Source organism: Chelmon rostratus, chromosome 3 (genome assembly GCF_017976325.1).
Source record: "Chelmon rostratus isolate fCheRos1 chromosome 3, fCheRos1.pri, whole genome shotgun sequence".
NCBI lineage: Eukaryota > Metazoa > Chordata > Actinopteri > Chaetodontiformes > Chaetodontidae > Chelmon > Chelmon rostratus.
The window spans coordinates 12,470,075-12,487,610 of record NC_055660.1 but is presented as its reverse complement, the minus strand read 5'-3'; the positions used below and the strand labels follow the sequence as shown (position 1 = coordinate 12,487,610).

The 17,536-nt window shown below is 44.3% G+C and overlaps 1 protein-coding gene across 2 annotated transcripts; it reads left to right on the top strand.

Annotated features, from left to right (window-relative positions):
• The first annotated feature begins 4,153 nt into the window (after window positions 1-4,153).
• Window positions 4,154-17,175, top strand: LOC121604530 (E3 ubiquitin/ISG15 ligase TRIM25-like). 2 transcript variants are annotated; one of them, XM_041934070.1, is made up of 9 exons: window positions 4,154-4,988; window positions 6,081-6,176; window positions 7,850-7,930; window positions 8,348-8,500; window positions 9,724-9,883; window positions 10,077-10,115; window positions 10,714-10,788; window positions 13,098-13,175; window positions 14,299-17,175. In XM_041934070.1, the coding sequence occupies exons 1-9, from the start codon at window positions 4,389-4,391 to the stop codon at window positions 14,850-14,852; spliced, it is 1,836 nt and encodes a 611-aa protein (XP_041790004.1). In that variant the 5' UTR covers window positions 4,154-4,388; the 3' UTR covers window positions 14,853-17,175. The 2 variants fall into 2 exon arrangements, with proteins under 2 accessions (XP_041790004.1, XP_041790005.1); XM_041934071.1 differs by lacking the exon at window positions 10,714-10,788.
• Window positions 17,176-17,536: the final 361 nt, after the last annotated feature.

Below are 17,536 nucleotides of genomic sequence, written 5' to 3'. Positions count from 1 at the left end.
AGCAATGCCTACTCAGGACGACTAATCACAGGTTGTATTCTTCCATGAGTTGTGTTTAACCAAAGAGTGATTTTACGTTGTTGCTTTTAAAATCCCGAAGAGATGAAACTTCTGTAAGAGAAATCATCTTTTTCTTGTTAGAAATCCTCTAACCCCTTTTCTTGCGACCTCTCGGAGGGGTCCCGATCCACAGGTTGGGAACCACAGATATATATATGACAAGCAGGCAAGAGAATCCACAAAATGAGAATCGATCAAAAACCATACACCAGACAACTTATCACAGCCCGCTGGGCCTGGTGTCATCTCGTCGCTCAGCCAGAAACAGCAAACCACAGCAAAAACACTCCGCCTTCTTCCTTCCTCTTCAGCAGACACTGTTGCACAGTTTTCTGAGGGCTGAATCCAAAAACACAGCAAAAACCCACTGTATATGAGCTTTTAAAATTAGGACTTTGCAAGTGGAGGGTTTCATTCCAAAGCACAAGTCCAGGCTTCTGTCAGGATCCAAATCCACAGGTTTAGGCCGAGCAGTCTGTATGGAGCACTAAAGGTGAAGGTTTCAGAGCCGATTTAACACTGATGCAAAGTGGAGAGTGATGAGTATTGACGTTATTTATGATCATATATCACCTTTGTGTGCATCTGAGTTTACATGTGTGACTGACAAAGGGAACCTGGATTAATTAAAAGGGAGTAAATTGATTAAATGTCACAATGATGATGGATTACGGTGGCAGCTGATGAAGTCACCTCGAGTGCGTCCTCATTCGGGAGGATAATTAAGGAATCAGTGTAAAACCTCGCACCTTTGCTCTGCTGGCTGCTCTGAATTAGGCTGACCAACAAAATAAGAGATACTGTATCCTGTGTGCAAAATTAGCATTTTGGCTTGAGGGCGATGCTAAAGAGCAGATCATGAAGCTTGCAAGATGAAAACGGTTCACACTCTGCACATCGTGAATGTGATCTGTAAATTTCAGATCATTAGTGTACGGTATTCGTAGCCGTGCTCACGATGTGGCCCCAAGGATGACAATGTCAGTCGGTCATGTCAACAACCGGCGGATGGATTGCAGTGAAGTTCTGCCAAACATCAGCATTGTGTGTTAGCATTGTCCATGTGAGCTTGTGAGCATGCTGGGATTAGCATTTAGCTCAAAGCACCACTGTGCAGCCTCAAAGAGCCGCTACTGTGCCTGCAGACTCCGAGCCTTGTGAGATTTGTGTAGACGGAGAAGGCAAAGCAAGCTTTTCCATTTGAGGATAAATGAATAAAGACAGACCAGTGACGCTACAGTATAGCCCTGAGTACAAATAACTAAAAATGTGTCAAAGAAGGCAGAATATTTCACAGCGAAGATGTGTGCTGCATTCTGGTTTACCGCCCGTGCTGCATCAGCTGTCTCTTCTTCTGTGAATGTTGAGCGTCTGCATGTATTTATCTAATCTAATCCCACATTTAGTTTTGATGTTAGAAGGTTTTAAACTAATTTTTACCAACAATATGATTTTTATCTGCAGAAGCACATTGACATGAAGTCACCTCATCGATGTTTAAAAGACCCATGAAATGCACGTAGCGGGTTGAGTCTCAAAGAGCTGCAGGTCTGCCTGAGCTGGTCTATAGTAGTCCAGTACTGTATCCGCTGTCTACTGTTCCCTGTGCTGCTGTCTCTGGAGACTGTCACCAAAGAGAGAAAGAGCTTGATACAATTAATTCACCTCAGACCCTCATCGCCACCTTTGTTTATTTGTCCTTTCTCAGAGTTCTCGCCTTACATCCATCCCTCCATCCCTCCCCTCCTTTCCCTCTCTCTCTCTCTCTCTCTCTCTCCCTCTTCCACTGACCAGCTGCTTTCCTCTTCTCCACCCTGTCTACTACTACCTGGCCCAGGGAGGACCAGCCCACCCTACCCCACCACCCCTCCTGGTCCCGCAGGTAAACCAGAGACGCCCGGGGCACACCCTGGCTAGGAAAGGCCCAGGATCGCCTTACGGCCCAGCTGAATAGGGCCCTTTCTAAAAACAGTGAGTACATCACAGCCCCACTTTGAACAAAGGGCCGGGGGAGTCGAGGGACCAGACCCCTTTCAGGGCTTTGTCTGCCCTCCTGCTCTGAGCTCCGAGTCAGACAGAGGCTTGGACAGCGCTCAAGAACTGGGATTGGAGAAAGTGAAGAAGTAATAAGATCAAGGGCTGCAGGAGATTCCACTGCTTTTTGACGCTGTCTAATAAGGAAACATGAACTTTTAAACAGTATGACACCAGAATGGAAATCAGTCTTTGCATAGTAAGCATCGATTTTATATCTACATTAAAACTGGACAAAATTTGCTTGAAAAAAAGGGTTTTTTTTAGACATCCATCTTAGATATAACCCTCATTTTTATTAGTACTTTTAAGTTTGAAGCAGGTTGACTCTAAAATATTGTTTGTAAACATTGTGTTACCTGCTAGAAATCATTTTGTAAAAGCATCAGTGCATTTGAGGAGATCCTGGGTCCCACCGACAAACCAAATCTCCCAGAGGAAACCACTTAACTCCATACACAGGTAAAGTGACCTGTGTGTGTGTGTGTGTGTGTGTGTGTGTGTGTGTGTGTGTGTGTGTGTGTGTGTGTGTGTGTGATATGGCTAAGTCAGGGCAAACTTTAAGTACCTGAAAATCCCCCTCTTAACCTCCAATCTCCTGCTGAACTGCTGCTGAAACTCAAGTCACAGAGGCGGCACAGAATGGCAGAACACATCAGAGACGTTTAACCCACACAACAGTCGTGAGTAGAGTCGTAGAAACTTTTATTTGGCAGCTGTTTACATATTTAGATGGAAAATATAAGAGGTCCTTTCACAATTTAGTGTCACACTTCAAAAATGCTTGCAAGCTCCAAAAGCTTTACAGCTTCCCATGATGCAATGTGTCTTCTGTCTGATAAATGTTTTGTCACACTAGTATGTAAAATGTCCTTTATCCAGCTGTGAGTCATAAAATGTGCACATGTGACAGTAAAGTCGCCAGTTACAGCATTTACACTGATGTCGTGGTTCAGAATAATAAAAAATACAAGAAATCAACATGATTGAATGTGGAACCACCTGTTTCACAAGGGATCGCTACACCGTCGAATGCTCCCTTTCAAAAACATTTCTTTCATTCATTTTAGCAAGAGACGTTCCGATCCCAGGTTTGCTCTTCATCAGGTACAGAGGCATCAAGGTAATGTAGGTGTGTATCTTTGACTGGAATGTGGGGTTAAGATAACTGGTGCATTCACTAATATGAGAGACACTGTGGAGGTTTTACTGTGGTCCTAACAGCAGTGACAAGTGAGAAGTGATATGTATTATAGGAAATGGTCAGCAGAGGGCGTTACAGGCTCTATATACAACTCTGCACTCTCACAACATCACCCCGTGTAAGAGACAGAACAACTTTAGGGCTTTAGGATTTGATTTACCAACAAGGTTGTCCACACAACCATATAAAATGCAACAAGAAGAATACTGTGTGTTTAAAATGATATATAATACACATAATGCCATGTTTATTGTGCCCTGTCCCTGTTACATTGTCACATTTAAATGTATTTGACTTTGCTCCAACAAATTAAATATGTTGTATGCTGTCAACTGGCCTTGTTTTTAATTCTCAAATGTTTCGAGGAGTTGCAGCACGTTGCCACGAGGGGTCAGTGTGACCACATCCACAACCAGCATCCAGATCTGAGACAGTAAACAATAATTCATGATATTAATATGTGCATGGCAGTTATTTTCTGTTTAGATTTGAGCCTTCGTGTTTTTGTCCAACCTTAACATAAAGAATAAATCACAGAAAATACAAAAGAAAACAGAAAAGGAGGCCAAAATAAAAGATAAGGAAGAAGAAATTTTCAAAGTAAAAAATCAAAAATAAATTGAGACATTTTTTTTAAAGTCATCAGATCTTAACGTGAAGTTTAAAAAGTTTTATCACATTCTTCTCTTTCAAAAAAGATGCTTGCGAAATTCATCAGAAAAAAACACTCAGGTCACATGGAGCCTTATTATGAGACACTTTGTACTATAGTGGAAGCAGAAATATCAAGATAAATATAATAAAACCAAAACTATATGCATGATTATGGCACTAGAAACATGTGAGTGGTGAGTGCCTGTTTTGGTCATTTGAACCTTTCATTTCTTTAGTTGCCTGTAAGACAAAATTGAGGGTGGTAACCGGTCGGGACCCTGATGGGCTGGATGACATTGCGGAAGGGCTATTCCTGTATCCTGACCCCTCCCCTTCACAACAGCACACTGGGAGTCAGGAAAAGCTTCTTCATCAACAAGACCGGAGTCAACAGGCGGATCAGAAACCAGCCGAGGTCCGACACCCCGCCGCGCAGATGGCCCAGGCGAATATCTCGGTCACGGAGAGCCAGTTCAGGTGTCCCGTGTGCCTGGACATCCTTAAGGACCCGGTGTCCACCCCCTGCGGACACACCTACTGCATGTCGTGCATCAACAACTACTGGGACCAGGCGGATTCGGGCCAGTTCAGCTGCCCCCAGTGCCGGGAGACGTTCAGCCCTCGGCCGGTGCTGCGGAGGAACACGGTGCTCGCCGAGGTCGTCGACAAGCTCAAGCTGAGCGAAACGCTCACGGCGCCCGAGCTTTACCTCGGGGGAGTCGGGGACGTGCCGTGCGACTTCTGCCCGGTGGAGAGCAAGCTGAGGGCGGTCAAGTCGTGCCTGGTTTGCCTGGCGTCCTTCTGCGAGCTCCACGTCCTGCCGCACCGGGAGGTCGGCACGCTGCGGCGGCACAAGCTGGTGGCCGCGGTGGAGTGTCTGGCGGAGCGGCTGTGCGCGCAGCACCGCCTGGGTCTGGAGCCCGCGGGGGGCGGCTCCGAGGCGGAGGCCACGGTGGAGTGGAGCGGGGACTGCCTGCTGTGCGAGGCGGACCAGGAGGAAGTGCACAACGTGGACGCGCAGAGAGCCAGGAGACAGGTGCAGAGACATGGCTTAGGTTTTATAATACATTGTAGGGCTCTTGGTTCCCAAAGTCGTTCTGCTGGATTGAGGCTCAAACATGTGACCCTCTGGCTACGTTAAATTTAATTTAGACAAACATTCCCAGATTCTTTATATCTGACAAACCACAAGAATTTCCAAAACTCTCAAATGGCAAAATATCTGATCAATAACATTTTCCTTTCAGCTGCCAGAAATAAGCATGATGTGACTAATCAGCCTGAAATTAATCAAAATATAATGGTTTTCATAGGTGTAAGAAGATGGATGTTGCCAAATAATGATCAAGACAAATATGATGGAAACATGCAGACTGGACTGACTCATATACATAAACTTTGGTCCAGCTGATGAGCTGCTTCTGAGTCAGTTTGATGTTTGTTCTATAGTGCACATAGAGCGACGGGGCACTGCGCTTCTAAAGGATCCAGACAGCAAAAAAAGAAATAAAGTGTAATAAACTTTATAACTATGGTTCGGATCGAGAAAAACATACTGGAGGACGCATGGTCGCACCCTGACAGACTGATGGCAGCAGGCTGAGCTGATTTCATTGTGTGTCATTGTATTGTCATTGTGTCATTGTCATCTTATTGTATTATTATAGTCAAATCAGGATCAAATGGCAGGAAAAGCAATAACAAGTGTAGCAGGCAGAATAAACTCCATAACGAACAATAATCAGGTCCAAAATTATGTTTGCATCATAACATCAGCTCATGTTTTTGTTGTATAACTTGCAACAGTGTTTTCCATCAACAATCATGACATCATGGTGGATGTATTATTATTACAATAGGTACTTTTAATATCTAAAACAAGTGTGTGCATAAGTAAACCTCCACAGCTCCCACCCACTGGGAAACCATTAATCCCAGACAGTGTAAATGTTAACAGATGTTAGTGCAATTGTGCAAAGAATCAGTGCAAACTATACAAAACTCAAAATATATGAGACACACAGGAAGAACTGAAAAGTAAGGTTTTAAACACGCTCAGTGCAGGAGAATAAAAACCCGACTGTCTCTCTCTGTCTTAATGTCTAACAATCGTCTGCGTGTCTTTCAGCTCCAGCTCCAGGAGTCTCAGAGGATGATTCAGGAGAGGACGCGCAGTGGAGAGAGAGAGCTGGAGGAGCTTCAGCAGAGCCTGGAGTCCCTCAAGGTGAGACACACACACACACACAGACAAGATGACCGCTCTTCTTCTTTGCTACGCTCAGCTGATACACAAAGTTGTGAGTCCAGGTGTTAAGACACCTGGAATTCACCTGAAACACACCAACAGGGTCGGCGGTTCGATCCCTGGCCTCGGCAGTCTACGTGTCGAAGTGTTCCGGGGCGAGTTACTGAACCCCAAATTGTGTGAGTGTGTGTGGATGGTTAAAAAGCTTGTAACGAGCAGGTGTAATGAGCATCGTATGAATGTGTGTGAATGGGTGAATGCAGATGTGCATTGTAAAATATAAACACATTCCACTTACCATTCAAACATTTGAATTAAGCATCAGTAAGTTTCAGTTAGAGTAAGATTAAAGAGGTGGCTCTTGAGTCTTAAAGGAATTAGCAGTTGTTGCATGGTAGATATTATAGTCAGGTTATTCCACAGTCCTGGTCCATAATAAGAGGAGGCAGCCTCTCCAAGCTAAAGCAGCGGTCAGGAGTTCAGGGGGAGACTGATGGCTGAGTATGAAGAAGCGTCAGAGCACTGAGATGAACAACGATAACACAAAGCGTGAATTGTCTCACATCAGTATCTGTTCTGACTTTTGCAGTATTTCTCAGATGAATGTATGCGCACTTAGGTTCAAATCATTGTCTGTGAGGACACCTGACTCACAGTTGCTCTGCTCTGCCAGAGTCCACTTTGAATTTTGTGTCTTTTAGAATCGGCACAGTTAACTCTTCATTTAATGTCAAATAGTTGTTAGACATCTTATCTGTAACATATTTAAGGCCTTCTGTCAAACGAACTTGGAAGCAACGTTTTGCATTTAGATTCCCTGCGCTGGTGCTTTAAACCCAGCACTCTCTATCCACAAGTCTGACCAGTTTGTTCATTTTAAGCGCACTGTGATCACTCATTCACTTCTTCCCTCACATTCTGTTTATTTTTAACAAATCACAGCGAGGTCGTGTGAAAGTTTGCATATTTTGAATGAAAGATTTGCGCATTTCAATCAAGCTATTATAACGAGTTATGCTGTAATTTTGGGTTGGTTAAGTACAGCATGAGACTGAAGGCGGTTTCCTCTCCAACTGCAGCAGTTATATAGTCTGATCAATGATTGTGATCCCAACAATAAGCAAAGTAACTCATGCCCGTCATATATACAGTAGTCTATCATGGTACAGTCTGTGCTGTGAAAAGCACATGAGATAAAGTTGCATAAATAGACTTGACTTAACTGTCCGGGCACAACACACACACACACACACACACAACCTCCTCTGTAGCATCAGGCTCACACACTCGCCTCTCTCTATCTCCCTCACACACAAACACTCCTGCCTCACAGGAGCAGTTGTATCAGTTTCCACTGCAAAGCTAATTTGAGTTCCAGTCTCTATGCCACTCCCTCAGTCTTCCAGGAAAGCCTTTTCGTCTGCCTCCCCTGAGCATCATCCCCATCCGTGCTGCTCGCGGCGGCTGCTCCAGCTTATTGGAAAACCACAGCATCGGCTCACTAGAACATGAAAGTGGAATCAGGCTCTTATGAGACGCTGGATATCAGTTTCAGTCACAACATAGAGACAACGTGTGCTGCAGCGCATGTTTCACGAAACACATGATGTCTGCTCTTGAACCACTATTGTGCTCCTCTGCGTGTGCTTCAGGTGTCGGCGTCGGCCGTTTTGGAGGACAGTGAAGCTCTGTTTGCAGACATGGCGCTGCGCCTGGAGAAAACCAAGGCAGAGGTGAGGAGCAGCAGTATCAGCTATAATGTTGCCAGCAGTTGTAGCAGCTGGAGTTGAGGGTATGAATAATAGCATTTCTCTTAGAAAGCAGTACATCAGCAGTACCAGTAGTGCCTGGAAGAGTAGTTGAAGCAGCCTCAGAAGCAGCTGAAGCTAAAATCATACCACTAATTGCAGTCCTGCGTTTAGACTGTCAGTTATAGCAGTAGCTGTAAAAAGTAGCACAAGTGATAAACTTCAACACATGCAAGGGGGCTCTTGGGAAGTGTAGTTGTGAAATGCTAACAGTGCTACTGACATCTAAATCCATGTATCGGGAGAGGAATGTGCAGCAATTCAACCGCAGTGCAGTAAAACTTTGCTTTTAAAGGATCGGTACACCCCTCCTTTGGGTTCCAACATGTACTTGTGTCGCAGGTTCGAGCGAGGCTGGAGGCGAAGGAGCGGGCGGTGGTCGGGAGGGCCGCCCGAGACATAGAGATGCTGGAGAAAGACCTGGAGGAGCTGAGGAGGAGGGACGAGGAGATCAGTCAGCTCCTGCAAACCGAGGACAACGCCCATTTCTTACAGGTGAGGCGGAGGAAGAGGGAGGGAAGGGGGGGTGGATAAAGGGAAGAGAGAGGAGCAGAAATAAGGGAAATCATAGGCCAGTGAATATGTGTGTGAAGAAAGTTGTTCCCAAAACAAAACAGATCAATCTGGAAATCAACATATTAGCAGTGCTGGAAGGTAACCGAGTACATTTACTCAAGTATTAGTTAAAAAGTCCAATAAATCTATATTGATTAGGATCACAAATCTGTTTTTATGTTTTTCTTACATCAGCAGTCATCTCATGACCCCTCAGATTGGAAACAGGTTGGAAACAACTGGACTATATTAACTTGCTCCACCACCAACTACAAGAGTGAAATGCTACTTAGGCATTATTAGCTATCTAATGATTTAACATACTCAACATATATTATTATTATTATATGAGTGCAGTCACGGACACTCATATAATAATAATTATATTATTATATGAGTGACTGTCTCGATGACAGTCACGGACACGCCAGTGGAGATTCTAGTATCTAGTATATTATTCTTGTTACTCAATGTTGCTCACCAGATATATTTCTATATAGACGGTTGCTATTTATTGTAGGACACACACACTTTTCACATCTTTAAATCTGCATATTTCATACTGTTTATTATTTATGGTGGATTTATATTGTAGTATAGTGTACATATTTATATTTTGTACACATTTTTTACATATTCTTTAAAACACATCTTATTTTCTATTTCTTTTTTTATTTACTTCTACAATGGGAGAAACTGCAACTGAATCAGTTTCCCCGCAGGGATCAATCAAATATTCTGTTTTTCTACTTTACTCAAGTAGGATTTTGAATACAGGACTTTTACTGGTAATGGAGTATTTACACTGTGGTATTGGTACTTCTTAAATAAGGGATCCTAGTACTTCTTCCACTACTACACATCAGCAACTCATGCATTTGATATTCACACCTTACGTCTAATGCATCCTGGAGACCATAAGTTCACCAGAGTGCTCACTTAAGAAAGAAATGCCCAGAGAGATGAGTCTGTAGATGAATGATGGTGGAGGAGGGATGGACGGGAGCGGAGAGTGAGTCAGCAGTGAGCAGTGGAAAAACCAGCATACGCTTAAGTGCTATTTTCAAATTCAATTGTACAAGGAATTAAGGGAGCGGGGGAGGGCGGGCGGTGGATGCTGTGCCAGGCTGTATTTTCCGCTCTCTCTCTCCTTATCGACCCAGGCGGCTCCTCTGCTATGCGTCCCTCTCACCACCGGTCGGCACTCCAGAGCCCTCAGCCTGCCCACAGAGGCCTTCAGCGGCGCCAGGAGAGCGCTGTGCCACCTCCGCAGCCACATGGAAGAGGTCTGCAGGGAGGAGGTGGACAAGATTAGCCGCGCAGGTAGAGCAGATGACCTCCAGGCAGGAGGACAACAGCCATTAAGGATGATCTGATACACTCAATGAACTAATGAATATACTAAAGGAACATGAATATGAATGTACACTGTACCATTAAATACAGCAAAGGTCCAGCATGAAGGGCGTCGATTTTAGTATACAAAACTCACACTTTGATTACGTTTCTCTTCCAGTTAATGAGAATTACGTGTCTGGCGGAGAGTGTGTAAAAGGTAAGCGTAAGAAACATGATACACACACACACACACACCCTGTGTGACAGTGTCAGGTCTGAGGTGACCCATTTTTACCAGGCTGCAGGTTTTGACATGACATTAAACACTGCGAGGGACAGCTGGACGCCTCAATTATTCACGCTGAAGAGGACAGGACGGTGTCTGATACGACGCGCTCTGGCCCGCGTCCAGCTGTGCCCCGTTCTGATCAGCTCAGTTTAGTTCAATCGGAGGCAATCAGATTCTGTCCAGCTGTTTAAATTTAAATGAATCCGTTTTTTGGGAGTGTCTCGATGACAGTCACGGACACGCCAGTGGAGATCCTGTGTTGTTATGTAACTTAACAAGGCCAGAAACAGTGAGATATCTGACAACATTCGTGTTCTCATTTTGGCCTCATTACATTAAGGTAGACAGCAACATGTACGTCAGAAAAAGCTTTGTCCTGGTTATGTCACAACTTAAAATCCAGTAGCTCTCAATGAAATCTGTTCCTGACTAACTTGAACATTATTTTGCTGTTTTGTTATTATTGTTATTGTTGAGTTCTTAAAAAAAAAAATCAAATACCGTTCATATCCATTGTATTGGGGAGGTGGCAGAAATCTCAGTGCAGGGAACTTCAAACCGCAGCAAATACAACCAACAGTATCTGCAGGGCAGCTTGGGGGTAAGTGGATAAATGAATCAAACTGACCCTTTAACTCACACGCAGCTGACTGTGCCTTCATTAACACCAGCCAGCTGGCTAATTCAGCCAGTGTGTCACCCTTAAAGGAATAGTTTGGCATTTTGGGAAACACGTTTATCTGCTTTCCTGTGCAGAGTTAGATGAGACGATCGATACCACTCTCACATCTGTAATTTAATACGAAGCAGGGGCTTCATAGCTAAGCTAAGCTAACTGTTCCCAGGGCCCCCAGCTTCATGTTGAACAGACAGATGTTAGAGCTCTTACAGCCCGGACAGGCATGAAAACTTTCCAGTTAAATCTTCAGTGCAAAAGATTAAGAATTGTGACAGAAAATATATCCTCCTTTGAAGGTACAAGGCTGTGTACGTAAAAACTTCGAGGTAGACATTAACTACTACTCCCAAGGTACGTTTCAGCAAGAAACGCCCAGTAACTTGTCTTAAAATTCAGTGACGTGTGCCACTAACAGCAGGTGGAACCTAAATGGTGATGAGAAAACAGTAATCTAAATGTAAGTTTAAATTCTCGCTCTGCCAATAGGAAGAGAACCAGGAAGAGGAAGTTTAGATAAGGTGGGGGTGTGGCCAGCTAGAGTCTCTCTTTGGGACCATGCGGCCTGTTCAGGTGAGTTTGCGTTGTAAGATACAGAGTTGGCTTGTTTTTTGATCTTTTTGGTTGTTTTCCTGTTTTGTTTGCTTCTTGAAGGAAATGTTAGGGTTTGTTTTCCTGCTGTGTTTGCTTTATGAAGGAAATGGTAGGGTTTGCTGCTTCTTGAAGGAAATGTTAGAAGAGGCTGTTAAATCTAGTCTGTGGTTTAGGCCTCCACCTTCAGCACCCTCTAAATTTTCCACCCCCTACCCGAACAAGGGTATGTATCCAATCCCTACTTTCATCTTTTGACTCTACCTCTTTATTTTCTATCCCCTACCCGAACCAGGGTTTGTATTCCCACCCCGCTTTTTTGGTGCAGTTGGTGAGAGGCAGGTGTAGATGATGGTAGTGTGGCAATCGACAGTTACATGTGGCATCTAGGCCTGTGGTAGCATTGTAGCAGCTAACAATAGCTAAAGTGGTGAGAGTATGATAGTATGTTAGCAGTTAGTATTGGTAGCTAGCAATTAACATTAACAGTATAGGTGAATCTAGCTTTATTGTCTTCTTCTGTTCCTCTTAGCAGGTAGCGGTTAGCACGTAACATTAGCTAAATGGTAGCATCGGAACTGTATTGTCTTCTTCTGTTCTTCTTAGCGGTTAGCATTAGCAATAGTTAAATGGTAGCATCGGTACTGGCCACTACCTGGAGCATCTCTGGGTCAGTTGACCGTGGCGGTGCTGTTTGGATTGTGTAGGAGCAGTGTGAACTGGCACTAGGGGGGTGACTCTGGGACGCTGGAGTTCCCTGCCTAACCTCCTGGAGGTGTAGTGGGACTAAGTAGGCAAAACACTGTTGAAGGGAGGTTTCCACCTGATGACCCCCAGAGACGTGTTAGGAATCACTGCTCTTTGGCATGTATAGAGGCAGATTAGAGCTCCAAGGTTCTTCACTGAGAATGAATCCTCTTTTTGAGCACAAGTATCTTGTGTTTAAATTAACTGTGGTTGAATTCTGCATCTGTGACGCCACGTTTTGTCCAAACTGTGACAACGAAGCTTTTGGAGGTAACTCACGCTTTAATTTTTGCCTCTCAAGAGCCAGAGGGAGTGCAGGATGGGGGGGGAACACACGTCCCGACCAGCTGCCCTTCCCACCTCGACTGATCTTAGCGTCTAACTCTCAGCAAGACAACAACACAACATATTTCCCAAAATGCTGAACTATTCCTTTAATAAAAAAGCCACAATGTGTAGGATTTGAATATTTCGTACTTTGGCTCCATTTGCTGGAAGCGTCAAGCGAGAAATGGGCTGAAAGCGACACATAAACTGCACCGATTTTCACACAGATATTCTCATTTTCATGCAACAGATGGTAATAAAATGACTTCTAAAAAATTCTACACGCGGTGACTTCAGTATCTGGTGCTGATGCTGCATGCACAAGTGCTTGGTAGGGTTTGCTCATTAACAGGGTGTCATCACTAACTCGAAAATGGATCTGATTTGCTGGATTTATGGCATCATTATTTCTCAGGTTCTTCCCTCTGTGTGGGTGTTCGTCTGCTTGTTCCTTCCTCTTTTGCCAGCCATTCGTATTTTGTACGTTTATTCCACTTTTTCTTTTGTGCAGACAAAAGTATTAAATACCAGTTTCTCTTTGTGTCTTTTTCTCGTGTGTCCCTTATCAGCGGTGCCGGTGTCGTTCCCTCTGTCCTCTTTGTCCCTGCAGCCGGCTGATCAGAGGATGAGGGCAGTTTTCCTCAGGTGTAAGTACCGTGTCCTTCCTCCGTCCCCTCTCCTTCTCAAACTCTCCACCTCTTCACAAATGTTTTTCTCCTCCCCCTCCTCACTGCACCGTTCCTCCTCTCTCTCTTTGACCCTCTTTCCTCGTCCTTTTCCATCCTTTCCTCGTCTTGCCTCTGGTTCAGCAGATAATAAGAGTCCTGCTGTGAAATCTGAGAGCCGGTCTGGGTCCTCATCAATGATGGATGGCGATCATACTGTATTTATGACATCCAGGTCTGTCATTAAGACCAGTGTCTTGTCCCAGCAGAAACAAGCCAGCTGACAGGATGACAGGGCACCATCACCTTGTTGGACATTAATAATTAATTAGGTCAGGGGAGGATTAAGGCTATACGTGTCATTTATCTTACCTGAGCCAAAATGTCAACCAAAACACCGAGCGCCTTAACATCTGTTGACCAGTCTGGTTCCCGCTCAACTCCGCAAAAACTCGGAAAACTGTTTGAGGTCATAGATAAAGTGTGGGATCGCCAAAGTCAGTAGGATTCATCCACTGGGAAACATGAAATTTTACAGTAATCTATCCAATATTTCACAGGTATGGCACTAATGTGGCTATAAGTGAGGAAAAATTCAAGTATTTCTTTTCTTTTGTAACCATTGAGATATCTAGTTGATAGTTCTAAAAAACAAAACAGTACATTTTCAAATCTGAGATGATGGAACTTGTGATTATGTTCAAATCTTGCTTCCTAAATGGCTGAAAAAAGCTGATTATCAAGGTTGTTTCCAGCTAAATGTTGGCCTGTCAGCTAAATGAATAAACGACTGATCACATCAGTAATACCAAACGCCAGCTCAATGACCAGCTACTCCCCAGGACGATGAAGAGTATATCTGTTGGGCCAGCTGCTGCAACATGTCAGGAGTTGGGACACTAGTTGCATCAGTTTCTGCAGATCAGAGCGAAGGTTGTGGTTGCTGACAGTACAGCGACAATCTGTGCATGGCTACTGGATGTTCTGCTCAGGCGTCTGGACCTCCTGACTTGTAATCAACAACCCCGTCACTCTCTCTTGCAGGCATGTGGTGGCTCTAATTTCCTGCCTCTTTATTTTTTTTCTCTTTTGTCCCCTCCCTTAGTTTCATGTCGTCTGTCCTTGGACCCCGACACAGCCCACCCGACTCTGGTTCTCCTTGAGGGGCCTCAGGGTGCCCACTGTGGCGAAGAGCCCCAATCCTACCCCCCTCACCCGCAGCGCTTTGATTCAGTGGCCCAGGTCCTGTGCAGGGAGGGCCAGTTTGGTGGTGCCAGCTACTGGGAGGTGGAGTGGAGGGGTGGAGGATGGGTCGACATCGGTGTCACCTACCGAGGTATCGGACGTAAAGGTGGCGGAAAGCCCTGCCTGCTCGGGCGCAACGAGAACTCCTGGCGGCTGAGGTGCACACACGCTGGATACGCCGCCTGGCACGACAACCGCAAGACCACGGTGGCTGCGCCGCCCTGCCCCAGAATCGGCGTGTTCCTGGAACGGCAGAAGGGAGCGTTGTCCTTCTACAGCGTGTCGGACACGGTGGTGCTCCTGCACACCTTCCGCTGCCCGTTCTCACAGCCGCTGTACCCGGCCTTCCGCCTGGACCTGGACTCCACCCTGCTCATCTGCCCCCAGGAGGGAGGCAACGGAAACCCGACCTGATCTCGCCCCCTCCTCAGCCAGGACCCTTCGTTTAGATACTGCAGGAAAGGGCTGCTCACTTAAAAACTGAAGCATCACAGTCAGGAACTCTTTTCTCTCCCTCTGTGAGCGTCTCTCCCTCTCGATGAAAACATTCTTCTTCTTAAGCATTTTTCAAACAAATCTATTTGATTGTAAATACCTGTTTGGATCACTGTCACGCTGAGCTGTAAAGCACAGTGTTGCTGTTGAACTGTCCCAGTAAGCCATGACAGTGTGACAGCACCAGGACACTGAGGCGGAAACAGCCATCATTCATTTTCTTATTTCCACCTGTGCTCTTCCTGCTGTGACCCGTCAACATGTCTGCTTTGAAACAGGCACATTTAACAGAGATTTTCGAGGCAAAGAAGTGCTGTGATGGATGGAAACATCTGAAAACCGTCCGCTCTTTTATGCTTGGAAATCTTATTATTATTATTTTTTAATATGCCAATCAACAAGAAAAGTATGAATGGGACGATATTTTTTTGCCTGAATCAATTGATACAAAGGTACTAAAAAGTATTCACCCCGATTTGTGTTCAAAATTGTTTTCATTGTACTAAAAAAAAGTACATTTGTGGCATTTTTTTGTACATTGTTTAAGTATAAGAGGGTGGATTTTTCTTATTTGACTCCCTGACAGGCTGAACATTTAGTACCTGCGACTACTTGAATATCCACAGCAAGAGATTTTTCTGTATCAACCTCACTGCCATGTGACATGAGAAACCTCATTCAGATTTTCGTAATAAAAATGTTACCTGCAACAGTGACCTCAGCTTCAGATTTAGAGGCATTAAAGGCCATATTGTAGCAAATGTTTTTTTGAGGCTGTTTGAGGTCATGTGGGTGAGTTTTTGTGTCTTCAGATTAGAATGCCATGAATTAAAGGAATAGTTTGCTGGCAGCCGGTTAGCTTATTTTAGCTGAAAGACAGGAAACAGCATGAACCAGCTCCAGTCTCTGTGCTGTGCTAAGCTAAGCTAAGCTAAGCAGCAAGAAAGCAAAGCCCAAATGTCAAACTGTTCGTTAGGCTACAGTCACAGCGTGGGTCTTCATTCTCAATTTCAAATTTCTGTCTTTTCCATATCATCATATCATAATATCTGTACGTGACTCATATTCAGTAACAATATATGATTACATAATTTAAAGTGATGTTTTAAAGGACGCAAATACACACCATCATTTCCATGATTACCTCCACAATATATGCTAACGCTGTGTGAGGCCATGCAAGCCACCACAACCTGGCAATAACTTGGCGACCTGTGGTGAATGAGTTCAAGTATGCTTACTGTCATGGCAACCCCGGTTAGACATGTTTTATCAGAGAGAAACATGCTTTGCATGCTTCCCATCTTATTATTATCTTATATCCAATCATATTTAATCAACTCTGGTCTCGTTATTACTTCATATCCACTCAGTCAAGGTCAAGATTTGAAAAAACGTGACACGCAATCTTAATCTGATCATGTGGATGAGAGAACGTCAGATGGGTGTTAAATAAGAGGAAGCATATCTGAACGAGGTTTAACTAAGACTGCCACTGTAGAGACAGTTCGATTGTAGCATTAGAAGGACGAAGGATCTGCTCGATCGTAACGCGATTTGAGATGCGGGTGACCCCTCCTCCCATCTGAATGGACGCCATAATGTCGCCACAGGTTTTCTTGTTTTCCTATGCCTCGTTGAAGTTTTGCTTTTGAATGGTGCTATTCCAGAGGATCGTGATCACATGACCAGGCACTGTGTGAGGCCTTTAAACCAGTCACCTGTTTTAATTCCAAAGACACAACAAAATCACACAAGTAAAGAGAATTGAATCCATAACGTGAAAATTTTTCAAGGGCATGTTCAAAAGTAGTCTAAAAGCAGACAAATAAGAGCTTCATTAGAAGGATAGTAAGAAAATGTATTACACATATCACTAACCTAAACCTAACAGGTATTACATCGTTGCTACACAATACGTTGGAAGTTACAATTCCACACAAGCATCTCTGGAAATGATATTTCTGAATTTGCCAACCCGATCGTTTCTTATCAGTCCAAAGTAAGACACGTTTTTGCCATGAAGTGCATTATTCCACAAGCTGTAACATGAGATGGACTGTCCATGCCGCTCTGTAAACTTAATCTTGTAGCATTTTTCTCCACCTGTTTACTCACTGCACTGCAATTACTGTTCTTTCATGTGACTGTAAAATATGCTGTAATTTCTCTGGGTGTTGCTTTTTTCCAAGTTGAGTTCATTCCGCCTTGGCTCACAATAAACTGGCCCGTGGAGGTTTGAATCGGCAGTCCGAGGCTGTTTTGTGTTGTGAACTGGAAACATTAATACACATTAATTTATGGAAGAGTTGTAGCCACAGCTTAATACTGCTCCCCATCACACATTATCCACAGCCTTGTGTTATTCCATTGCCATGCAGATAGCACTACGACATGATGTCTTTTAAACCCTAATGAGCTCAACGGTCTTGGGGAAAGCTAGGTGACTCCCGCGCTGGGAGCTGAACTGTGGACGTTACAGTTACACGGTAATCACCTCAATCATTAGGCTACCAAGGCGCCCTCAGAAGGGGATTTGAGGGTGGAGGTAAGTGTGCTATTTGCTTCATCATTTGACATAAAAATAACTGAAAACAGTAATT